General features: G+C 47.8%; 1 protein-coding gene and 1 long non-coding RNA gene across 2 annotated transcripts; one reads left to right on the forward strand and one right to left on the reverse strand.

Moving 5' to 3' along the window:
* Positions 1–2,841: 2,841 nt before the first annotated feature.
* NR2E1 (nuclear receptor subfamily 2 group E member 1) lies at positions 2,842–20,652 on the reverse strand. Its single transcript, XM_014887888.2, has 9 exons — positions 20,516–20,652; positions 15,122–15,267; positions 14,359–14,446; positions 13,845–14,080; positions 12,401–12,547; positions 7,595–7,691; positions 7,060–7,209; positions 6,684–6,789; positions 2,842–4,282 (listed from the first exon to the last, which is right to left on the reverse strand). Exons 1-9 carry the CDS (start codon positions 20,538–20,540, stop codon positions 4,120–4,122), a joined length of 1,158 nt encoding a protein of 385 aa, XP_014743374.1. The 5' UTR covers positions 20,541–20,652; the 3' UTR covers positions 2,842–4,119.
* A 121-nt stretch (positions 20,653–20,773) lies between these two features.
* On the forward strand, positions 20,774–25,488 carry LOC148224406 (uncharacterized). Its single transcript, XR_015802531.1, has 2 exons — positions 20,774–20,985; positions 22,369–25,488. It is a non-coding gene; the product is annotated as an uncharacterized LOC148224406 (long non-coding RNA).
* Positions 25,489–26,301: the final 813 nt, after the last annotated feature.

Raw genomic sequence — 26,301 nt, forward strand, 5'->3', positions numbered from 1 at the left:
TCCACAAGGTAGTTGTGTATCACTAACAACCAGCACTAAGTACCCTTAGATGCTGCCACTCACTCTGCAACTGTTAAAGAACATATAAAGATATAAAAGGCTGTTCCTGTGTCGTGGAGCCAAAATTGGAATCCCACTCATGGTGGGTAGTGTACAGATCTGTGACTTTAATAAACTCTGGGAAAAGAGTACCTTTCTACCTGGCATGAGAAGCATCAAATTTAGCTTCAACTCTGTCATCCTATAGAGAAAGGAACATTTACATCACCTATATTATAACATGATTCCTAGATTAAAGTAGCTCTGCTCTACAAATAGAATTAGGAACATGAAGTCATACAGGTCTGCTGTAAGATGTGATCAGAGACCACGTCACTGAACACTAAAGGAGGGGTGAGCTGTAGCATTGTGCTGGTTTGACCACTGGGCAGTGCAGGTGCTGGATGGCTGAACTGCAGTTCACAGCAGCACTGCTGAAGTTGCCTTTTATACAAGAAGGAAGTGAACTGGAAAAGCTTCCTTAGTCTTCCAAATGGGACATGGAAGCTACCTCTCCAGATGCTCTTGAAAGCAGATTCCAGAACAATCTAGCAGCAATCTGCTCAAGTGTTTTGTGCTATTTGGTAGCTACATGTTGGCTTAGACTCAGCTCTGTTGCTTCTTTCCTTCTTATGACACTTATCTCTGTAAAGAGTATCCTACAAACTTGTTGGCAAAATTAGTGGCTTCTTTTAACTAAGACCGTTAATCTCGTTTATGGAAATCTGAATGTAAAAGACTGAACTGACAAGGCAGTGGTGGCTGTCTGGATTACACATAGTACTAGTGATTAGCTACACTGAATAGATAGGTGTTTGAATAATTGCTCTGAATAGTTTAAATTTAGGTGGAAACCTCATGCTTAACTGAGACTGTGGTGATTCTCTAACTGTTCTTGATTCTCTTTAACTATTCACGAAACCAAGGACCAAAACTGACAGTCCATTTGCAGCCCAAGGCTGTCACTTTTCAAGATGTTTTTGATAATGTAAATAATTTCCAAATTTCTCTCTCCTTGTTGAATCACCCCTAAAAGTTGAGTTATTCTTGAAAAGGGGGAAGGAAGGATTAAATTTATTGAAGTTTCATTATGTAGGTTTAGACACAGAATAAGCTGGGGTTTTTTTCTCAAATGTTATTTTCTGAGAGAAGCTTCTTTCAGAAATCAAAGTAAATGCCACATCTTAAACCTAAAGATAATGACACAAGCTCTATCATTTGCCATGAACAAAATCAAAATATTTAAGCTGAAGAGGGGAAAGCTGCATGTTTGAAATCAAAGTATTCCTATTTCCAAAGTGAGGACTTTGGAGCATTAGTCTCTTAGAATGACAGGGTATTTGCATAGCACTCTGGGATCTCACCTAGCCTTCAGTCTTTCAAGGCTAGCTAAAGACCCCAATTCTAGTGTAACTGGTTGTGCTTCAGTGCAATGTGCAGTAGTGGGAGCAAGACATAGTGTGAGATTAGCTGTGCCTAAACCACAGGGATCTGGGCATTGTTCCCAGCTTGTGAGTCTGCTCTGCAGCTGGGCCAGATCTTGCAGGTAAGAGGATGAGATGTGGGTGTGGTGCCATTGCCTAGCCTACTTTGTCTGTACACTCTGTTTTGTCCTCTAGCCTGGGTGATGTAGGGACTGGGACTACAGCAAACTGCAGAGTGTGATTGCCTGATTGCCTAGCAGGGTGGATGCATGTTTATTATTGCTGCTCTGGGACAGCAGCATGAATCTTTTTGAAATGAATGTTCTGTGATGGATTCTGTGCAGCACTGGGTTCTACTTCTCTAGCTCATAAACTGAATTGTCACAGAGTGGAGAACCACAGTTGATTTTTCTGCCTTATCAGGTTCTTTTTAGTGTAGAGAGCAGAAAATTGTTGAAGATTATTACAGGTGCAGGAAGAAAGGATTATAAACAGTTTGTTGGTTTCTTTCTAAGAGTGTGCTGTACCCTGTGGAAAGTGAATTTTTAAGTGCTCTAAGCTATTTTGTCTAGAAGATACTTTGAGGTCCCATAGCCTGTGACTCATCTTGTATATTTATGGTCTGTCTGTCTTGGAAAAGACAGAATGTTAGACCCAGGAGACTGCAAATGGAAAGAGCTGGGATTAAAACTTTTGAGTTCTGAAACGTGAGATTTTTGAGCTTGGAAGTCAACAGAGCTAGGACTTCATTTGACCTGTACTCCTTGACACTGCAAACTAATGAGCTATCAATACACACAGTTTATTTCCACCTGTCATTTTAGCATGCATGGTTCTTCAGTTACTCATTGCCATATGAACAATACATTTCCCTCCTGCTATTGCCAAGTTGTTCTGTTGATTGGGAGTTGTTTCCACCTTTCTTTGGTGTGATTATGCAGTTAGACACCTTAATAAAACCTCAGTCTTTTTAATTGAAGCAATGCTTTTGTGCTTATCACCTTTTGTTAGCTGCACAGTTCACTGATATTAAGAATTGTAATAACATGCAACAGAAGGCACATACTGGGGTAGACCTCTGATGCACTTAGTGTTGTATCCTAGAAAAAGCTATATGTCACCTTCTTGAGAAAGAAACCTTGCAGCTGGTATTTCTTTGGATTACAGAAAATAGCTCTATACAGGATCTCACAAGGCAGAATCACCTAAGCTACTCCTTTAATGTTTATCTTACCTGTTTTTAAAAATCTCTGATGATGGAAACTCCATGGGACCTAGGACAATCCATTTTAGTAAAGAATATTTCTATTCCCTGGTAAGTGGGGAACAGTGAAAGAAGCTGATTAAGGACAACAGTTAAAAGATCAGTGGAAAATAATTTAAATTCAATATATTTTTATTCTTTGTAAATACAATGAGTACAACTTTTTAACTTCACAAATCGGTTAATCCACTTTGTACAGGAAAAGTTTTACTCATTCTATGATAGTTCAAGTGCTGATCTTTCTCAGTGCTAGTTCCTAATAACAAATCAGATTTTGAAAAGTACAGCAGCTATCTTTAAATGTTTTTTTCTACATTTTTCGTACATCAAATAAGCAGCTTATAACATTTTTGTGTGTGAGAGGGTGTAGGCGAACAAGGCTTCAAAATTAGAACCTGGAGTTTTCTAAAAAGGCATTGGAGACTTTTGGAAATTGTTAGCATTGTATCAGTCAACAACCTTTATTTCTTTGAAATAAAATTCCTTCCATTGACTTTTTTATAGTCATTTCATTTCTCTGCACATCTCATTGACAAAGAGTTTGGCCACCGTTGCCTTTGGTTTCAGCACTGTGCCAACGGGACAGCCAGCAGATCACTGAAGCGGTCATCTCCATTGTATTTGGTTTTGCTGTTTTAGTCTTCCTTTCTTGTGTTGTCTCTTTTCAGGTATGTGTGAATGTATGTCTGTGTGTGTGGAAGAGGAGGGAGGGAAGGTCGGGGAGGAAATGTATAAAGCTCTTCTGTCTTTGAGATGTTAACTGAACAAATTGTGGTGACATCCGCATCAAAGATCACCAGTTCATTTTGTAGGAAGAATGGAGCTGCCGTCATAAGCTACCTTTTAATCAGTTCTGAAGGCCACTTCATGATGTATTATAGCAGAAGCAATGTTTTGGTAACTTGGTCTCAAATGTTGCCTATCTTATTAAAAACATTTTCCCAACATAGGCTACTTTTAAAACAATTCTGAAGGCCACCACATCTTGTGTTACAACAGAAGCCAAGTTTGGTCACCCGGTTCCAAATACTGAACAAGCTAAAGTACCTTCTTTCACATTTTGTCTCAGATCTGCCAGTTAAATGAGAGAATAGCAGAGTCTTTGTTAACTATGACTGGCATCTGAATTGCCTCCATCCTGTAGTAACAGGAATAGCAGCCAAATTCCAACCACTTTCACTTTTTCTGTAGAACAAAGCATTCTCTCCATGATCTAAATCACTCTGTTCAGAGCAGCAGAATCATATCTACTGGGGTATTTTTTGTCAATGAGTTTAAGGACTAAACATTCCCAGGCTTATGCTTCCTGTAGGTTTTGTTAGTTGAGGCTTATTCTCCATAGATAAAAGTTCTTCTCAAACTGTCCATCCTGATTGTTTATTTTAAGGTAATTTATATGTCACTGGATTTGTACATATCTGAAAGCAGTCTTGTAATTGGTACATTCCCAATGGTCTTTTTGAAAAACACTTCTTCTATTGTAGATGGACTAATTGAACGTAAAGCTGGTAAAAGCAATAGCAGTTTTCCAAAACGGCAGGGTTGTGTAGGATACCTGAGAGACAGAGAGAAAAAGAATTTTGTTGAATTTTTAAAGAATTTTTTCAAAGGAAGGACTTTATTTTATAGAAAAATACCAATATTTACTCAATTGCACAGGTGGTGCTACTTGCGTGTCCCAGTTTGAGACCAATTTGGGAGGAAACCCCATAACCTCAACCTAAGTGCAGTTTGCATGGTCTACAATGACTCAGAATCTAGTGGGATACTAGTGTCACCCCAGGTCACTGTGCCAAAACCCTGTGTTTTGTACTTGTGTGAGCAAGAAGGTTGACTCCAAGAAAACTCTCCATGGCAGTCAGCAGAATATAGGACAAGGCTTCTGAGTTTTGTTTAGCTCTGTTCATTCCTCTAGAGCAATGGCAATACAAAAACTGTGCCTGCTCTGATGTGTCCCTCATACAGCAATGTTCTCAGTGCAGTTCAGGGAAGAGCTTGACTTGTAGTAACTACCCTGTCATTTGAAGTACAGTTTAAAACTAGCTGGATTGTCATGGTAGTCACTTTACCTAATTTTGGTTAGCAGATATGTTGAATACCAATTGATATTTGTAAAGAAAGTTTTTGTTAAAGAAGCTGTGTTTTTCCCCAGGTAATGTGTTTGTGTATAGGTATTTTCCATCCTTTCTCCCAGCCTTTGAAGCCAGCACAGCACAGGATATGCATTTCTAGCTGTACTTATGTCTTTACAACAGTGATGCTCAAACTTCTGCTTACAGTGGTCTCCCTAAAGGAAAGTGTAGGTTGTTTGGAGAAACACACTCCTTCTCCAGACCACCCTCCCTTGCATCCTGTTGAGAGCAACCCCACTGGGATCAAAGGGCTGATACTGCAGTGGCATTGGCAGGAGGGTAAATTCAAGCCTGAGGATGAAACACTCAGGCTGAAAGCCCTCTCACAATGGAGTCTGAGTGAGAGTTGGGTCAGTGGACTGCACTTTTCCCTTGTAAAAGGATATTGTTCACAACATACACTGGGTAGCACAGTATTTAAATGCTTCCAGCAACACTGAAATGCTGTGGAAAAGTTGTTCCCTTGGAAGGGAAGCTGTGGCTATGTATTTCTCCCTGGCTTCTCTCTCCAAGAGGCCGTGTCTCACTTAAGGTCTCCAGGGAGCAATCTGGATGGAAGAGGCCTTCCTTAAGAACAGGAAAAGACTGTTGTGTAGCAGTTACTCTTTTTGCTCTGAAGCAGCCATAACTGGATGGAATTTGCTTTTTTACTTCCATCCCCAATGCAGGCCATTCCCTATAGGCTAATAAAAGTGCTTCAGAGACTGCTACCATCTAATCTGATACTGATAGGACTTTTGCCCGACAGAGCTATTGTGACAGCAAATCAAAGTTTTAGAGGGAAAAAATGGTATAAAAGTTCCTCTTCCACTGCTCCATCTCCAACTGTTCTAGTCTCATGGATCTCCACTGCAACTGAAGAACTTTGCTGTGGACCACAATGGGATTCACAATTCTGGAGTTTTCATTTGAACCTGAGCACAAACTCTAGGCAGTATCTTGGAAGAGCTGCTTAAATTCCTTGTGTCTTGATTTCTCTGTCTGCAAAATGGAGGAGATTATATGAGAACTAGAGATTGTGAGTGAAAGGTGCTCATTCTGGTCTGAGATGCAATGTTTTGAGCATCACTTTTAGTGGTATTTGATTGAATAAAACATAGGGGCAAAATTAGCCCTCTGAACTGCAAAGTATTACACAGCTGGTATCACTTCCCAGAGGAAGAGCCCTCCTTTTAACACTTTTCTATTTGTTTAAAAACACCGGGGTGCTGGAGCACACCCAAAGAGGAGCAACAAAGCTGGTAAGGGTCTAGAGCACAAGTCCTGGTTAGGGGTCTAGAGCAACAGCTAAGGGAGTTTGGGTTGTCTAGTCTGAAGAAAAGGAGGCTAAGGGGAGGCTTTATCACTCTCTACCTGAAAGGAAATCACAGTGACATGGGTTTTGGTCCCTGTTCCCAGTCACAAGGAATAGGACAAGAGGAAATGGCCTGAACTTGCACCAATGGAGGTTTAGTTTGGATATTAGGAAAAATTTCTTTCCCAAAAACGTTGTCAAGCATTGGAACAGGCTGCACAGGGAAATGGTGGAGTCATCATCCCTGAAGATATTTAAAACGTGTGTAGATGTGGCACTTGGGAACATGATTTAATGATGGACTTGGCAGCGTTAATGGTTGAACTGGATGATTTTAAGGATCCTTTCCAATATTTTCTATGGTTCTATTTCATCAGGAAATGCCAAATCCCAGCAGGCTGACAGCCAATGTATATTCTCTGTAGCAGCCTGGTCCCCATTTCAGTCAGTGCAAATGTCACCTTCCATGCAATGAGAGCAGGATTTTACCCCCACACCTGCCAGAAGCATTGACAGAAGACTCCACTGACCTGGTATGAATGTAGCTGTTCAGGGTGAGCTGGGCTTCGTCTTGAAGGGCTGCTATGGCAGCAGCATTTCGGAAACTCCTCAGTTCAGAACCACTGTGTGTGGGCACTGGAAAGCAGATCAGTTACTAGTTCAGCTTGACTCTTGGGTGGATCAAAACAGTTCAGCTAGTGCTATCAATGGAAATTAAATGTTCCCATTAGTTCCCTAGCACTCCACTGTCAGCCCTTTCAAAATGCAGTAATGACTATTGGAATTCAATACCAGGAAACCTACTGGGTGATACAAAGCTATGCCTGGTTTAAAACATCATTTTCACTTTAAAGCAGCAACCTCATAGTTTTCAGACTAGACAAGTGAAAGATCCTGTCTGCTTACCAGCTTTAAAAGTGACAATGCATTTGAGACAGGCAAATTCAGTAGCATCTAGCCGAAGTTGTCTAAATCTAGCCACAACCTCTTGTAAAGCCTGTATTTCTGAAATAATTTTATTCAGCTTCTGAGAATCTGTATTGTCACCGTTCATGCCTGAAACAGAAACAGATGAAATAAATAATATTAAAGACATTTGCTTTATTTTATATTGATTTCTGACAAGATCCTCTGTATCAATGTCCTCTCTATTGTCACACTTGTCTATCTGGTTCCATGTAAACTGACTATATTGTATGAAAGTTAATATAAAATCTTCTCTTGGATGATAACAAACACAGTAATTTGCATTTAAATGACAATGCAAGCAGTCATGAATACAACAAAACAACATTATTTGCATTTAAATATAGATTTATAAATGACAGGTATGCTCTATTGTTCAGTAGGAATTTGTTATTCTTTACATGTTGTTCTTTTTTCAGTAATGTATTTTTATGGTAATTTTTGTAACAAAGTCATTAAATTGTGCAATTCTTACCAGATACAGCCAGTAGAGTGTTAGCATCAACTGGAATGGCCCATTGTGCTATTCCTAGAACAAACAGTTCTCTCCAAGCATCTTCCAAAAGCATCAGCTGTCATACAATAGATGTACAATATAACATAGTGTATAATTTATAGATTTATAAACAATTTAAATATGTAAATTTCTGTTATTTTAAAAACTGCTTTAAATGCCTGTCATGGTATTCCCCCACAGCATTCATTAGCTCTTCTCTTAGTCTTTTGAGAAGGTGTCTAGAAATAAGTCTATGCATTGTAGAAAAACACTGAGGGTTGGCTCACTGTGCACCGTGTTGTGGACCAAAAGGGAAGAGAAAGAGGGTGAGAACTCTTTTTCCAGAGTTTTTTGTTTATAACATGAACACACTTGCTTTCTCAGCATTGTATGGGTTCTCGTCTCCTCCCCCTCAGCACTTATACAGCTGTTCTAGGACAGGCTGGATGAGTGCTTTCCTCTTGCTCTCTGGGGATTACACTCCTTTCCCTCAGGAAGGCAGAATTTTGTGAAGAAAAGCCTGGATAACATCCTTCATCAGTGCAGGGAGCAGTGCTTTAGAGTACGCATCCATCTTACAACCCCTTCTTTACTAAGCCAGTCTAGATCTGTCAAGCACAGCGTCTGGATGCACAATTTCTCACTGTCACCTGTTTTTCTGCTTTTTTGCTTAAAATCACTCAGAAAGTCCAGGCACTAAGAGCTGTTTACTTTCAGAGATGTGAATATGCAGGCACCTATGCTGACAGCATTGCTAGTTCTCTGCAGTTTTTGCACACTGTGTGCCTGTATGAAGGATGTATTTTCCTCTGTTTTCTCTGAGGCAATGCTTGTGATTTCCCTGGAAAAGCAGTGGTGCATCTGAAGAGGAGACAAGACTTCTGGAGATGCAGGCTGGCAAAGCCGACCAGACATGTTAATCCTGAGGGCATCTATGGATTGTTAGCCCAGACCAACTCTTAAGAGAGGTTTGGAGGACCTCGAGTTCAGCTGAAGGTCATGGCCAAAGGGCATGTGGTGGTGTGTACGTGTTGCTGGGACCTTGTGTCACACAGTAGGGTAGGAGAGATTTGAAAGGGTGAGAACTGTACTGGTAGAAGATATCTTCTAGCAGCTCCATGCAGTGAAAGCAATTGCCCAAAACTCAAGCAGAAAAATGAAGCCACCAAACCAAAGCCCTGAAACCTGCAATCATTAATGTTGCTACGGTCCCTGAAACTATCAGCAGCTTAGCTTCTTAGGAAAAGAGAAAGGAGGGTATTTTAAGTATGTAAAGAGTCTGTAAAGAAGAACAAAATAAAAAAAAAGATGCTGTACCAAATTAATGATTATATCCTTGAAATCAGATATGTGAAAGTAGTAGGTGATACAGAAAGCATCAGTAAAAGCGAATCCTTCATCTATCTGCAAGCTCTTAATAATATTGCTGTTCAGAACAGTGCTACTTGTTGCCAGCCACTAGGACACAAGGCAATGGGCAGAAACTGCACTGAAAATTCCACCTGAATATGAAGAAAAACTTCTTTACTGTGCCCCAAGCACTGGAACAGGTTACCCAAAGTCGTTGTGGAGTCTCCCTCACTGGAGGGAACAGCCTGGACACAATCCTGTGCCATGTGCTCTGGAATGCCCTTACTTAAGCAGGGAGGTTGGATCAGATGTGATCCCTTCCAACCTGACCACTCCTGTGATTTTATGATTACAAGTTTTAAATCACCCTGTTCCAATCTGAATGGAAGGAAGAATTCTCAGAGTTCTGCTCTCAACTTGTCACTGCAGGGTTATGTCCATTTTATGCCTTTTTGCCCTGTGCGCTTCGCAGAATTTCTCCATAACCTAAGGAAATTGTGACAGGAAGGTACTCATGTGTCTGCATAGAGTTGCTGTTTGAAACACTTAGGTTGGATTTTACAGTACCAAAAACTGCCCAGATTATTGCCTGAAATGGAGATGGAGAGGAGGTGCTGTGTCTAGAGTGTGGTGCCCATCTCAGCTTTCTTCTGAGAGCAGATGAATCTACTCTTAAATTTCCTAACCACTGCAGCCTGCAAACCCAGTGCCTCCTCTGGATAATCCCACCTGATGGATGTGCAGGTGTCTGTATGACATAGGAAATGATTCCCCAGCCTCTCATTTGCTTTTGTAAAACTTTTTTTGTCATTCATTCATGCAGATACAATGGTAATGAATGGTGGTTCTTGGAAGATATCAATTTCATATTTTCTTTCCCACCAAGTCTTTAAAGTCAGAAGACTTTAGAAATAAGAGACTATTCCAATAGCTAAAGCTTTCTTCATGCCTATGCATAAGTCTGTAAAACCACCAATTAAAATAATTCATGTTGAAGTCATACTCAGCCCTCCTTCAAAGAAACAACAAGTACTAGGCTTTCTGAACAACTGGCTTTGATTCTTAATCAACCCCATCCTTAGTGTGACCTTTTGTTGTTGACCTGCATTGGGCCAACCTGTCTAATGTGGGCAGGTATGCAGGCCAGCAGAACCAGAAGCACGACAGTTTTTGTTGTGTGGTGTCCAGTTCAAAATGGACGTATCTGTATGAATCTAGGGGAGGGACACAGCCTCTGTTTTACCAGAGGTAAGCAATGCAGCAATGCTCAGACTTGTGTTTTGTCAGAAAATTGGTTTCTATTTATTTCCCTGCCTTCAAGATAAAACCACCACAGAGTCCTGAAATCACAGTGCACTTGCCTTTTTAGAGGAGCACAAAAAAGAGCAAAATTCAGGAAAATATTTTAGTCTCTCCTCAGCCAGATGTCGGGGATACCAAAAGAGAAATGCAGAAATTTATGGCTGGACCATTGTTAAATTAAATATAGCAATAGAAATGTTATCAAAATTAACTGTATGATTATTCATTAAATAAGGGGATTAAAATTAGAGTTATTTCTTCTCCAGCTCTCCTAAGTATGACAAGGGAATCATGCAAAAAGAGGCCCAAATCAAAGCTTTTGAGCTGAGCAGCTCTGAGTTTTGAGAAAGCTGACTTGCAATGAGTTACAGCAAGTGACAGTGATGTTAAGGAAAGGCTGGGTTTTTAATATGTTATCCACTAAGATCAGTCTCTGCTATGAAAGTGAAAGAGGTAGTGGCTTATTTAATGGGAGCACTGTGGTATCTATGGCAGATAGGCAGCTGTTTGAGGCATACTTGGTCACCTGCCATGGAGATTTCCCCTGCTCCCAGATCCTGCTGTCTCCTCCTCTGCACACTAACAGAGATGATGGTGTGGGAAATGCCTCCCTATTATGTAAGAGAAACTCTTTGCCTAGGGAGCCTCCTGTGGACATCACTGGTCTAGAGATGGACCCAGTCTCCTCCCATGTGCTGGGGCTGCTGCTGGAGCAGTGCACCTGCTTCTTGTCCCTGACACTTGAGCCTGTTTCTTTGGTTGCTCGCTGTGACAGACCCAGTGCTCCACAGGATTAGTGGCCACAGAGGACACGATTAGAGAGCAGCAGGATGCCACACTGGGATTGTTGTCTTCCTGCTGGTATGTGTGACCTTCCAGGCCCTGTCTCATCACTCCTCTCATCCTCACTGCATAGCAAGACTGCAGGTGGAGCTGAGCAGCATTCCTCTGTGTCTAATTTCACAGCAAGGATTTCAACGTGGGTTTGGTGCTAGAAAATTAGCATCTTTATATACCTTAGCTTTACAACACATTGTCACCATCATTATTTACCTTTAGATTGAAAACACTATTGGTTTCCTAAGAAGCTCTTTCTTTTAGTTCAAAATAGGTATTTGCATATCAACTGCAACACTGGTAATGTGCTTCTGAGGAGAAGAACTAGTTTCTCTGACAACTGCTATGTAACATCTATGGCATAGTTTTTCTAGTTAACATTTTGGTAAATTGGCTCAATCATATCAAAGTATTAGATATCTTTTATGATTGGAGCTTTGTGTAGATTTCCACCCTTTCATTTTACAATTATCTGATTACTTTTTAAAAAATTGATGCATTATACAAAGCACACCGAGTCCTCATCAAGAATCAAGTCATTAAGAAATTGTTTTGTCTTGTATGGCTCACCTATGATTTGCTTGAGGCAAAGGCAAATTATCATAGAGGAAAACAAAACATGTTAGGGAAGATTTTAATTAATGGTAAAAAATATCGGGGGCTGGCCAAATACTTCTTCCACCATATTGATGTAATTGTAAGCCAAGGTGAATAAGGAAAAAATGTTGGCTGTTTAAACATTTGAGAGGAGAGGAGAAGAGAAGGAGAGGTGGAGGAGAAGGGGAGGGGGAAGAGGAGGAGGAGGAAGAACTAGTAGAGGAAGAACTGGAGGAGGAGAATTGGTCTTCAGAAACAACCTCAGTCATATCCTGAGACCACAAACTTAACTAAGCATTTTTCATCCCAAAATAGCTAAGTAAGATGCTATTCCCCATTTTATGGAAGGAAAAATTGTCCTACATGTAGAGAAGCAGTTTGGGCATGCTAAGATTGGTCTGCAGCCTGGTGATTTCTTCTCTAGGACTTGTCTTTCCATAGTATTCATTTTATGTTAGATTTCTTTTTTCCTGCCTTGATTTTCACTTGCTTCATAGGATAAAAGTCAGAGGAAATCAGTCTCTAAATCACTGCCTGGTTTTCAGGGACAGACTGAAACTCTGCACTGAACTTCAGAGCAGTTGAAGTCCACTACAGATTTCAAAGTCTTAGGGCTGGAAGGTCAGGACCCAGTGTGAAGTCTGAGCCTTCTTTAACAGGGAGGCCAGGCCAATGCCACTCCCACTGCCAGTGCCTTACCTGGTCTTGTAAGGACAAGGTGGAGAAGGCTGGGACACTTTTGGCCCACTTGATGCTCATGAACAGAAGTCTGGCTGCTGACTCACAGACGGATTCAGTGGCCACTTCGTAGAGATACATAGGGGTACCGTTGACTTCATGTGGGTACTAATGTCAAAGAGAAAATAAAGCCATTTCATACAGTGCCACCAGGGCAGCCTGCTCTTCTCTCTCCTACATTCAGTGCTCATGCCCAATGCAGAGTGTGCACTCTCGTGTTCTGCAAGCAGAGGGCATTGCTTGCAGTGGGCTCACTCCAACTGCTCCTTGCTGCTCATCCATGTGGATGAGCTGTACTAAAGAAACTGCTCAGAGCAGGAGGTTGAAAGGAGAATGAAATTATCACATCGGGGGAAAACGTGTACCAAAATTATGTCACGCTTTACTCAGTTACACAGTTGCACACCTCTGATAGCAGAGTTAGAAGAATAAAAATTTGATTAACAACATGTAGTTTGTAACCTCTCGTCAGAAGCTGATTTAGCATTCCAGCCCTGCTCAGCAAAGCAGTAAATATTCATTTAGCCTAAACCTTCATCTTGCTCCCTGACTGCAACAGGTTGTAAGTAGATGTATAGAGCTAAGCATAACTATCTAGAGGCTATGTAGGGTTTTTGAATGGAGTTATGTTTTCAAGTGTGTGCTACATTTTCTTGCCAAATAATTTCTGATTCATCATTTTTCAAAATTACTACATAAAACTGTATGTTGTGACCACATTTATGATGGGTTCTGCCAAGCTACCTACCAGCTCTGAAAATACAGAACTATTTAAGCAGTTTTTTCTGTGATTTTCTAGATACTGTGAAGATGCAAAATACCATTGCAAATGGGCTAATGAAAAACATTGTATTGCAGCTAATTCTGGTGCAGTTGAGGCCACAGCAGTGCTTCCACTGGGCTGCTTAGGAAATGTCACAACCAAGAAGTGCAGAGAGCCAGCTTAGCCAAGTTTGGGTTTTGTGTCTGTGGGGACAGGCTGCAGACTTTGGTCAGTACACAAAGTATTTTCTGAGCTACACCACTATGGAGATTGGCATTTCGCTGAAGAAAACTCATTCACAGGGATTGCATTCCTTGTGAAACGAGTTTTAAAACTGACTTGTGGATGGGCTCCAGGCAGGAGGAGCATTTCTGCATCCATGAAGGTATAAGAATGTGTGAGAGACAGGGTTTGTATGGAGCAGGTTATCAGTTGGTCCTGCTGCATGCTCCTTCTCCAGAGGGTGTTACACCTCATATCCTCACAGCTTTTAGGGGTGTCACAAAAGTCCCTACTACAACCCACAAAGCTTCAAGCCTTGCTGTTTGCCGTGTCTACCCCAGAGGCAGGAAGGAGCCGACAGGTTGCAGGCACGTCAGCAGCAAAGTTTGCAGCCTGCCGGGGCCCAGGGCAGTGACTGACCTTTGGGGTGGGCTGTGCCAGGCCCACCAGAGCCTGTCTCTCCGGGGTGCCAGTGACAGCGGCCAGCTCCAGGCCATGGGGCTCCAGCTGGGAGACGGCGGTGAAGAAGGCGGGTGCCGGCAGGGCGGCAGCGGGGAAGTGCGGAGCTCCGCCGCTCTCCTCCTTGTGCCCGCGGAAGTAGAGGGCCACCTGCTTCCGTATCGTCGACGTCCGGGGGCCCCGCTCGTGCTGCACCGCTGTGGGGCATCAAAGAGGGACGAGGGGGTCACCTCGGGGATCCGCACTGGGTACCCCACACTGCCCGACCGGGCTTCCCTCCCTCCCTGCAATTTTCTGAGGCCAGCCCTGTGCCCCCCAGCCCGAGAGGGGAGAAGTGTCCGAAGGCTGCCGCAGGATGGGAGGGTCATTAGTGGCCGGGCCAAGGAGACACCGGAGTGACACAGCGCTCCTCGGTTCAGAGCAGCTCCCTCCTGCTGCCCCGCCACCCCAGCCCCGGGAGAGGGGGAGCAGGTACCATCTTTGTTCATGTTGACCTCCAAGCACTTCTTCAGCCGGCAGGCTCGGCACTGGTTCCTGTGCGTCTTGTCCACCGGGCAACCTCCCTGCAACACAGCCAGCCGTCGGGCCGGGAGCAGCAGCGCGCCCACCCCGCCGGCCCCGGGCGCGGAGGGGCCGCCGCTGCCGGACCGTGCCGGGCCGTGCCGGGAGCTCGGTCCCGGGACAGGGCAGGGCGGGCCGGGCCGCCTTCAGCACCCGAGACAGCGACGGCGGCGCCGCCCCCTCGGGGCTCCTCGCTGCACCGCGCATCCCTCCGCGCTCCCGGCCTCGCATCCCCGCGGGGACGCTCTGGGAGGGGAAAGGAGAGCGGCCGGAGCAGGAAGGGGAAAAGCAGGGCTGCCTCCGCCTGGGCGCGGGCACGACACGCCGGCGTGTAAACCCATGGTTGTCCGTCGCCTGGCTGTGCTGAGGCTTACTGGGAGGCTGCCCCTCTCTGTCCTCCCACAACCAGGCGGCGTGCTGGCTGTGCCCTCCCCCTGCCCGCATCTCCCCCATCCTCTCCGGTGGGCTGGGGCGGGGGAACGTGCCGGGGGAAGGCGGGCTGGGGCGCCAAGCGCCCTGCCTCGGCCCGGCACCCCTGGGAAGGGAGGGTAAGGCTGTGTGTCTGCTGCATCTTGCTGCGGGTGTCTCTCTGTTGGTGAGGCAAGGGCAATGCAGGCCCCTAGGGAAATTCAGGGCAGAGGGTGTAGGTGGTGAGGGGGCTAGGCTGCTGCCGGTACCTGATTTCCTGATTTGCAAACATAGGTCCTATTCCTCCTGATGCTCCGCTTGAAAAATCCCGAGCACCCATCACAGGCGTAAACCCCATAGTGCTTCCCGGAGCTGCGGTCCCCACACACTTTGCAAGGGATGTCTAAAATGCGACCTGAAAGCAGAGAAGGGAATGAGGGAGAGAGAGTGCTCAGCAATCTGACCTCCGGAGGGATTAGCCCCAGAACCGCAGTACAAGCAAATAATGAAGTGATTTTATAGCCAACTTTCTTTTCCTTGAGCAAGTGTCAGTTTTCTACAATGAGCATTATTCATGCCCCGCTACGTTTATTTGGATCTTCTATAATCGCCAAGACCCATTTTGGAAGGGAAGATTACAGCAGCGGGAGCAGCAGTCTTGCCTGCTAGAAGTGAGGATGAAGGGGGAGGGGACGGAATTCGGGGGGTTTGATGAGGGGGGTGTGTGTTTCCCTCGCTTTCTGGCACTCGGCAAACAGGACGGCACTTTCCCTGGGCAGGAGAGCAGTCAGGAGACTGATGCACAGAATAAACCAAACCAAAACAAAATAAAATGACCGGGAAACCAAGTAACCTCCTCTCCCCTCCGGCAACCCTGGCGAAAGAAGGCTGATTTCCGCCGCAGAGAAGGCGTGCCGTTTTCTGCGCCCCAAAACCTGCAGCAAAACTTTCCGTCTCCGTTTTATGCGCGGAGGAGTCAGCGGACCTGCGAGTCTGGCGGGCGGGCAGTGCCCCTCCGTCCTGCTCCGCTCCGCTCCGCCTCGCCCGCAGCTCCCGCTCCGCCGGGCGCTGCTTTAGCACCGGCTTTGACTAGAATTGCAAATGCTCTCAGGGACATGTAAAAACTCGTACAGAGACTATTGCAGCCCTGTTCAAGAAACCCGCCAAAACCCCTCTCTGCTTCTGCCTCTTCTCCGTTCTTTTTCTTTTTCTTTTTCTTTTTCTTTTTCTTTTTCTTTTTCTTTTTCTTTTTCTTTTTCTTTTTCTTTTTCTTTTTCTTTCTTTCTTTCTTTTTCTTTTTCTTTTTTTTCTTTTTCTTCTTTTTCGTTTTCTTTTCTTTTTCCTTTCCCCCCCTTTTTTTCTTTTTCCTTTACTTTTTAATTTCAATTTCTTTTCATTTTCTTTTCCTTTTCCTTGTTTTCTTCTTCTTTTTCGTTTAATTTTTTCTTTTCTTTTTCTTTTAATGTCCCTTTTCCTTATTTTCTTTGTCTTATTATCTTCTTTTTCCTTGTTTTATTTTTCTCTTTCCTTTAATTTTTTATTTTATTTTTCTTTTCGTTTTCCTTTCCCTTGTTTTATTTTTCCGTTTCGTATTATTTTTCTTTTTTTTTCCCTTTTTCTTATTATTCTTCTCTCTTCTCTTCTCTTCTCTTCTCTTCTCTTCTCTTCTCTTCTCTTCTCTTCTCTTCTCTTCTCTTCTCCTCTTCTCTTCTCTCTCTTCTCTTCTCTTCTCTTCTCTTCTCTTCTCTTCTCTTCTCTTCTCTTCTCTTCTCTTCTCTTCTCTTCTCTTCTCTTCTCTTCTCTTCTCTTCTCTTCTCTTCTCTTCTCTTCTCTTCTCTTCTCTTCTCTTCTCTTTTTCCTCTGCCTCAAACAGCCTTCTTCTCTCTTACCAGAACTTAAGTTAGAAATTCATTTCCTCTCTCCAAAACTTGGTCTCCAAACTCTAATGGAGGGCTCTTGGGGCCACTGTATTTGTTTGGAAGTAGGTTTGGGAGAGCCCCGACTACGGGTGGGTGAGGATGAAGGCTGGAGGGGGAAAAGCGGCAGCGTGCGGAGCGGTTCTGGGGGGCGGGAGGGGGGCAATGGAAACTGGCTGCAGGGGCTCCTCTCGCTCCCTAGAGAATTTAGGAGTCCGAGATACTTTCAGACATGTCTGCGCTAAGGCTCTAAGACAATGCCTGCTGGCAGACAATAGGGACATTAGATAAAGTGTTAACTTAATGATTTTGCCCATTGAAACTCGTTTGACTGCCTCCAATGAGCACAAGCTGCCAGCTTCTCCCCTAAATGAAACCCGACAGCTGCTATACACAACACGGCGAGAGGGACGGGGATTAGGTTAGGGACTGCGAGAGGGAGGGGTGGCGGAGGGAGGGAAGGTGGGAGGGGGGGAGAGAGGTTAAAGAATAGAAAACTTTTGCGCAATTAATAAGGAGCGCAGCTGAAGGATGCCCCCCCGCACCACTGCCTGCGAGCAAACCGCGGCTTTGGAGCTGCAGGTAGGCGCCCGTGAGGAGGGCTGAGGCCAAGGCACGGTTTCTGGGAGTGTGTAATTACAAGCCCTCCTTGCCACCTGCCTATTGGGGCACCAGTGACCCGTCAAAAAGTGTAGCATGGGAATTCGGATATCGCACAATGCAAACGGGGGAAAGCGCCCGACTTCCCTCTCCAGTCCTTAGCATCCACGGGGAGAGAGAGGATCCACACGCACGCACACAAAGGAGGAGGAGGAGGGGCAGGCTGGGGGTGGGGGAGAGACACTGAAGCGGTACGTGCAGCGGTGCTGCATCCCGGTGCCGAGCCCGGCACTGCTGCGCTGCCCCGCGCACCCCGTCCCACCGCCGCTCCTGGCTCCACGGCCCCGTCCGCTCCCCTTCCCGCGGCAGCGGGCCCGGCTTCGGCCGCGCACCCGGACCCGCCGTGTGACCGCCACCCCCCGGGACACCGGGCAGCTACGGGGTCCTTGCTTCCTCGGCCGGCCTGCGGTGCGGGGCGGCCGGCTCTGCTCTGCCGGAGCTAAAGTCGGCCAGTGGACACGGAAGAAACTTGTGTTAGTTTTCCCCACACAGATTCAAGTTTGGGAGCCACTTTGAAAGAAAAAAAAAACCCTATGCATTCTGTATGTACGTATCCACACAATGCATGTAAACATATGGCCCGTATATTCCTTACGCGTCCCCATATTCCCGCTATAAATCGCGAGCACCTGGAGCATCTCACCAAACCTACATAACCACGTTTCCAGCCGCCGGAGCAGCGGGCCCGGTCCACTCAGCTCCGCGGCCCTCGGGAGGCGCTGGACGGGGAGGGGGCCACGGCGGAGGGAGCGGCTGGAGCCCCCCGCGTCGGGCGTTTGCGGGGCCGCCCCGTCCCGCCGCCCGCCCGGCCGCGCTCTGCACACCCCCCTGCACACCCCCGAATTCCCAGCCCTGCCCCGCGGGGGCTGTTATGAGAAAACTTTCGTGCAGGGCAAAATATGAAATAAGTAGACGGGTAAGAGGCAGGGCGGGGGGTGGGAAGGGAAAAATGTAAGCTTGACACGAGGTCATGCGATAACTGATTAACTCTGTTTAAAAGCGCTCCGGTTCCCCGAGGTACCGCTTCGTCTCAGAAGTTTTAGCGCTAAGAAAATGGGATTTCTGTTCAGCAGGGAAACCGTTTTGAACATCCCACGACAGGGGGTCCTTGGGGGCTTTTTTTGTGTGTCATAATTGCTTAAAGGATATATGGCAGCCCCGATTACTGTAATTACCATCAGAGGCTGTTGAAAGAAGTTAGTCTGGGCTCGGGGGACGGCGGGATGGGGTCTTGTTACCACCCAGGCAGACATCGCAGCTGACATCACTGGGCGCCCACCGGCGGGCAGAAAAGCCAAGACGCAGCCCCCTTGTCCGGAGCCCCTCAGGACCCCCGGAACGAGCGCCCAGCCCTGGGACATCTACTCGGGCTTTTGCCTACGCTGCCGAGGCCGGCTGGGCTCGGGCCCCGGCGTTGAGCAGACCCAGAGTGTCCCCATTCCCGTGGGGTCTGATTGAGTCAGGCCCGGGGGTCCCTTTCGGGCGGTCCCCAGGGGTCAGGGGGTCATCAGTGAAAGAGGTGGCGGTGGCCGGGGGTCGCTCAGCGCCGTGGGGCCGGAGGCGCGATCCAGCCTGGCGGGTTTTCACCTCCGCAAAATGTCTCCGGCAGAAGCTCCGCCGCCCTTTTAGGACGAGACTCCGCGGTCCTTCCTGCCCCTTCCTCATCACTCAAGAAACCTGCCAGGAGCCCCGAAATCGTCTCGGCGCGGTTGCCCACGGGCCCGATCCCGATCCGGCTGCCTCGCACTGCCCGGGCAGCCTGGGGAGCACAGTCGCCCGAAGCAGCCCCGGCTGCCGAAGGTCTTTGAGCCCCCGTCCCCTTCCCCGCTTGGTACCTCAGCACCTCTACTAGAATTTTATTTCCTCCCCCGAGCGGCTGGGGCAAAACGATGCCGCTCTCATCCCCACACAGGAGGACGACGAGAAACCAGCGAGGCCGAAGCGGCGGCAGCTCGGCCCCAGCGCCGGGGGCTCCGCGCCGCCCGCCCGCCTCCTCCACGCGTGCCCTCCGAGCCGGAGCGGCCCCCGGCCACCCCCGGCCCTGCCGCCGCGCCCCCCCCCCTCCTCCCCGACTTCCCGGCCCCCGCGGACAAAGGGCGGACTCGGGTCAAAGTAATGGAGGGCAGCGGCGAGGAGAAGGCCGCGGGGCTGGCGGGGGGCGGCCGGTGGCAGGTACCGCGGCGGGAGGGAGCTTTGCCTCCCTTGGCCGCCGCTCCGCAATCCCAGGAGCCTGTCGGAGCGCAGAGGAAATAGCTGTCCGATCCATCACTTGTCAGACATTAAATTGGATTGGGTATTTTTTCCCCCTTTGTTACTGACTCCATCCATATTACAAACTCCGAAAGTCCCATTGGGATTATACGGATTGAGCCATTCTGTAAGAGCGGTTAGTCATGCTTTAAATTCCCCAGTTATGAGGTGCATGGATTTAGGATTAAGGAAAATGTGACTTTTAAGTTGTTTCTGCTTTCCTCGTTGCAGGATTATTTGTTGTAACTGGGAATGGTGTGCAAAGTATTGTATTTAAATCCTCCTTCGACCGAGTTGCTTACGCGATTCCGTGTAATTGAGTGACCGGAGTTTCAAACTCTTAAAAAGAAATTATTATGTCGCAGAAGATTGCATAAAGTCCGTGAGAAAACCAGCACGTTTAAACGCCGAAATGCCTTTTAAACCCAAACCTTACCCCTCCACCCCAGTACCCGAGACCTGCACTCAACTGCCCGCGTCCCGGAGGGACCAGCCCCCTCCTCGCCGTCGGCGGAGCCGCCTTCCTGGGGGCTCGCTGCCCACGGGCTTCTGCCCCGGTTCCCAGCACGGAAAGCCAAAGCACGCAGCTGGAAAACGGCTTTTCTCAAGCCCCAGGCCCAAACTCAATCGGGGCAACCCCGAGCCTATATATTCGTTGCCATTCCGGTTGGAAATATACACTTGTTTTTCAATTGGGCGCGGGGTGTGGGGGGGTGCAAACCCAAGCCACAACCCCCCCTCCCCTTCCTCTCCCTCCCCTCCACCTCCCGCCCCCCAGGCCAGGCTGCAGCCGGCCTCGGAAAGGCTGCTCGAAGCCTCCACCGCGTTATTACCCACTTGTTGATCCCGCCGGCTTGCTCATGCTCGAAGCCCCCGCGTGTCGTTAAACTCGGGGCGAAGTGTCGGCGCCGGGGCGAGGCGGTGCGGGCCCCCCAGGGGCCCCCCTGCTCCGCGGGGCAGGTGCCTCCCTTGGGTGCTCACTGCTGGCTCCGCCGCGGGGGCCGGCACATCCTCGCCGCAGCCCCGCTCCCCCAGCGATGTCCTCCCGAGGGACGGGGACACGCTGCGGGGACGCGGAAAGGGTGGGGGAAAGAGAAAAGCGGAGCAAAATTAAAAAAAAAAAAAAAAAGTAAAAAGAAAAAAAACAACGAAGTGACCCAAAGTCGGCGGCCGCTGGCTGCCCCTCTGCGAGTAGGTGCTCTCGGGACCCTGGGAGGGTTCTGGGGGTGCGACTGTGCTCGCCACTGCGCTCCTGGAAGGCAAGCGAGAGCCACAGCAGCCAGGACAACAATGAGGCGAAGGAGAAGGTAGGATAGGGAGCGGGGCTCTGCGCCGAGCGTCTCGGTGCAGCAAGCAGGGAGATCAGAGCCCGGAAAAATAATGGAAGGGGGGAAAAGGCGTCAGAGGAGGCAGTCTCTGCCTCTCAGAAACTGAATGGTATAAAAAGGGAAAGGTTTCCAGAAGTTCATTACACTGGCTGACTTCGCGCTTTGAGCTCCAGGCTTCGGCCCCTATAATATCGGCAGAGAGGCTGTGACAGGCAGCGGCGGGGAGGGGAGAGGGACGCCCCTTGCCCACTGAGCTTCCCTCGCTTTCCCCCCAACTCCTGCCGCCGCGTGACGTCATCCCGCGCTGCCAAGGGGAGGGGGCAGGGAGGGGGTTAAATGCTAATGATATTAATGAACCCCCGAGCGGCTTCCACACAAAATGCAGCGGCTGCCGAGACGATTCCGCCTTCTCACTCGCCTTGTGCCCTCGCTGTCATAAAAAGGGACAACTCCCCCTATTCTGCAAAAAAAAAAAAAAAAAGAAAAAAAAGAAAAAAAAAAGAAAAAAAAAAAGAAAAAATAGAAGACAAAAGCAAAGCAGAAAGAACGGATCAAGATCCCGTTTCTTTAGCATTTTCCCGTGCTGAGATGGAGCCCGCCTGCGGTTCGCCCCTGCCCTTGCCCTTGCCCCGGCCCGGGCAGCGGCTGTGCTGGCAGCCAGCGGCGCCGGGCGGGAAGCGGGCCGGGGCTGTGAGCCGGACCGGGCCGGGCCGAACCCCCGGCCTTCCCGCCGGGCAGCCGGACCGCCATCCTGCCGGAGGCTGGCTCGGAGGGAGCAGGGCCGGCTGGCTCCCGGAGGCGCACGGCGGGATGTGCTCCCGCTCCCGGCGCCGGGACTTGTTGCACGGCCGCCGTGCGAGGAGCCCGCCCTTGCCCGCTGGAGGTGCTCCGAGCCCCGGGCACGGCCGCCCTCGCTGCCCTTCAGCAGCTCGCCACCGCCGAGAGTCCCAGGAGCGCTGCCAGAGCCGCGGTGCCGGGCGGCGGCGAGGGGCCAGAGGTGGGACCCTTTCTCAACTCCGGTTTCGCCGAGAGGCTGCCGAGCTCTCCCACTCCTGTTGGGAACTGAGAGGTGAGAGCTGCTAGAGCAGCCGAAGGATTGAGAGGTGCGCATCTGGGGAGGAAGGAGATATTATCTCTCCTGCCGATGCAAGCTGGGGCGGGCAACGGCACCAGAGGGCAGAGGCGTCAGGTGCTGTTCCTCGGTCTCTTCTTTCTCATCCCTGTCACTCGTGTGAGGTGTTGATGCACCGCAGCTGACTTCCCCCTTGTTGGTTGTGATCCTGTGATGTTCAGCCCAGTCCCAAACACATTGTCGCCATCCTCCTGCACTTCATATTTCATCCTTGCATCTTTCTATCTCAGGTTATGGGTGATTCCTCTCGTGCCGATACCATAACTGTGTCACAGGACTGCATGACTCGGGACAGCGCTGGAATCCCAGTGACTTTCTGCTCTTTGCTCCCCACGAGACCAGGGCATCCACAACACAGAAGGAAGACTTGAACCAGGACAAGCCTGGTCCTGCCTAACACTGAGGGACATTGTCCAGAGGACTAGGAAGTTGCTCAGGGAGATCTCAGAAAGCAAAGAAACTGGTGGATCAGGGAATGCAGACAAATTCACTCCAAGTCTTCTTCCAGAGAGGCAGGGAAAAGGTCACCTCCTTGAGCAATGTGGAAAGCAACAGGGAAGGAGATGCTACATTAGAAAGGTCTGAAGGCCAAAAGAAAGAGGATTAAATGGCAGCAGGGCCTAAATCTGGCCCTGGGCATCCCCTGCTCCAGAGAGGCAGATCTCTGACCTTATAGCAGCCACAGTTGTTTGTGTTGTAAACTCAAAGCCAACTCCAAAACACTGCGAAGGCTGATTAGACCATGCCCACAGGTTTCTAATCCACCTGAGAGAGGCTGCTCTGAATACAGACAGGGCTTTCCCTCCCATGTACCGCATTAGGCTCTGCCAAGAGAAAAAAAAAGAGCTCAAATATCCCACCTCTCCATCAAAACTCCACTAACATAACCCAGACACCCAAAGCTGGCTCCGCATGTGGGCTGGGGCTGCAGTTGCTGTGGAAAGAGCAAACCATCAGCCCTTCCCTGCTCCCCAGGCTGTGCCTGGCATTGCTTTGTAAACATGTACTGGCTGAGGTTTGTCCTTTGTCTCTTCAGAGCCTTTCCTGTGGTTTCTGTGATGGGCAGAGATATTTCAGCCCTGAAAGTGAAAGCAGGATGCATCTTCCAAGAGTACAGGGAAGAGCCCTCTCCTGCCTCCAGCTTTTCACTGCAGGTTCTATCAAAGCTGTTTCCAGGGCCATTTGGTGGAAAAGTATTGCAGCTTCCAAAAGGCAAGAAATTATAGTTAACGTTTAGTATTTGTAATGATTACCACTATTGCCATTTAACATTTACCATTATTGTCCTCGTTTCTGAGGGAGTAGTAGCTAATTTTCTTCATAGTAGCTGGCATAGTGCTGTGTTTGGGATTTAGGGTGAGAATAATGTTGATAACACACTGATGTTTTAGTTGTTGCTGAGCAGTGCTTATACAAAGTCAAGGATTATTCAGCTTCTCATACTGCCCTGCCAGAGAGTAGGGGGTATGCAAGAAGATGGGAGGGGATGCTGCTGAGACAACTGACCCAAACTTGCTGTAGGTATATCCCATATCATATGGCATCATGCTGAACAAAAATCTGGGGGAGATGACGAGAGGGCTGGCTGTGCAGCAGCTAGCTGGAGGCGAGCAATGGTCCGTCACTTTCATTGTATATCCTTTTATCATTATAGTATTTCCCCTTCCTTTTCTGTTTCTTTAAGCTGCCTTTATCTCAGCCCACAAATTGTACATTTTATTTTGATACCCATACCCCACAGTGCTGGCAGTGAATGAATGGCTGTATGGTGCTTAGCTGTCTGTTGGGTCAAACAGATTTTGTTTATTAAGCAGGCCTACATATACAGAAGATACTAATGCAGCAATGAAGTTTACTGTCTCCCTGTACTGCCTTGGAAGTACAAATAGTTGTCAATCCTGTGACAGGAAATGGCATGTGTCCCCTTCCAGGTGTATCTCCTTCAGGTCTCTGATTACTGTTACACGATGACATTTCTCATCATTGTGCCATGGTCTCTTGCCAGGTGCCTTTTATTTTCTTGAAGAATTAGCAGCAATAAAAATGCAATGTGTGACCCATCTTCAAGTACAGCATTCCTTTTGCCTTTACTTGCTTTTCTCCTCTAGTCTTTGGATGAGGAGCCAAAAGGTCTTCCGTGAATAAAAGGAAAAAAGGAAAAAGTGAAGAAGGCCATGTGAGGAAAAAAATTTAAGATGCCAGATGTGTATGGATATAGTAGCAGAATATATTGATGTGCAATTTTTGTCTATTTCTCTCAACAGGAAGCAGATGGGTGAGATCAGACAAATCTAATGTACCTGTTTTCTTGGAAAGGTGATAAGGAGGGAAAGGATAGAGTGATTTTCTCCTGGGAGAAGGAGCTACTCTTGCTTTGGGGTGCTTGAGAAGCTATGTCCACTCCCCTCCTTTGGGGCATGTGCCGGGTGATATCCAGAGATGTCCCTTGGTGCCTTAGGCAGCCCTATGCAGGGAGCTAAGTACAGCAACACCCTTGCAGCATAAATACCTTCAGGGTTTAGTTCTCTCAAATCACCCCAGAAATCTAAAGTGCTTTCCCTTCTTTGTAGGTGACAGTCCATGCTTTTTTGTGGCACCATCACAAATCCCTCTTCTGTATACCCCTGCAGCCAGATGGATGGGCAGCATCACTGTGAAAGCTACTGAAGAAACCATGCTGCTCCTTGTCTGTCCTGCCACACTCCTGGTTTGTGACCTGGCTATGCTTGGTGCCCAGCTCGGGCTACTCCCTGTGTAGAAATGCATTTAACAAGCCCTATTGCAGGATTGAGTTTTCCTTGCAAAGGCCCTGCCCCAGGGATGCGTTCCTGGGAGGGCCCCACACTGTACAACCAGCAGTAGTGGCACTGGCCTTCCTCTTGTCCTTCCTGGGCCATCTCACTCTGCTGCTTTTGGCCCAGGTAGGTAATTTTCTTCATGGGAGCTGGCATAGACCTGCGTTTTGGATTTGTGCTGGAAACAGTGCTGATAACACAGGGATGTTTTCATCACTGTTGAGCAGTGTTTATACAAAGTCAAGGCCTTTTCAGCCTCTCACCCCATCCCACCAGAGATGGGAGGGGACACAGCTGGGATGGCTGACCCCAACAGACTAAAGGGATATTCCAGGCCATATGGCATCGTATATAGCTGGGGAGGAAGGAGAAAGGGGAGGATGTTTGGAGTAATGGCATTTGCCTTCCCAAGTCACTGTTAAGTGTGATGCATCCCTGCTTTCCTGGGGATGGTTGAACATCTGCCTGCCCATGGGAAGCAGTGAATGAATCCCTTGTTTTGCTTTGCTCATATGCATGGCTTTTGCTTGACCTATTAAACTGTCTTTATCTCAGCCCATCAGTTTTCTCAATTTTACTCTTCCCATTCCCTCTCGTGTTCCACTGTGTGGGAGTGGGCTAGTGGGTGTGTGGGGCTGAGATGCTGGCTGGGGCTAAACTTCACCAGACACCCAATGCAGCTGATCCTGGTGGCTGAGGGTGCTACGTGGCAGCTGCCCTGGCAGCCACCATGGGTGCCCTGGGGGCAGGTGCCTTCCAGGGCTGCAGGATCATGCTGAGAGACCCAGCTAACTAACAAAATCCACAACAAAACAAAAATACATCACAGTTTAGTGCTGTGAATTTTCTCTTGGCGAATCAAGAAAAGGCTTTTTTCCCAAAATGTGAAAATTCAAGGCACAGAAAGATGACCTGGGGAAGTCTGTCCTGTGAGAGCTTCCTCTCTCCTTGTCCAAGAGGGATTTCCCTGTGTTCATGTACCCTCTGTAAAGCAAAGCCATATTCTGGCTGCATCTGGGGATGACTTTCCCTGAGCTGGTGGCACTATATGTTCCATCTCTGCATGCTGAGCTGTCCCATGGTGAATGTACAAGTTACCACTGGTGGGTTTGGGCTTGAACAGATCCCAGCCCATCCTCCATGTGGGGTAATTTTTCCAGCAAAGCTTTGGGGAAAACCCATGTTTCCTGCAGATGCCAGTAAAAAAGTGGTGAATTTTTCCCTTATACATGTGCGTGTTTGGTTAAGTAAGATAATGGCTGCAAGCAACAGCGACCATACAGCTCAATTTCCACATTTGCATCTCATAAGTGCACACCAGCATTGTGCAGGATAGCGGGGGAAATTATACCTAAGAAAGATAACTGG

The sequence above is a fragment of the Sturnus vulgaris genome, chromosome 3 (genome assembly GCF_052056855.1).
Source record: "Sturnus vulgaris isolate bStuVul1 chromosome 3, bStuVul1.hap1, whole genome shotgun sequence".
Taxonomy (NCBI): Eukaryota; Metazoa; Chordata; class Aves; order Passeriformes; family Sturnidae; genus Sturnus; species Sturnus vulgaris.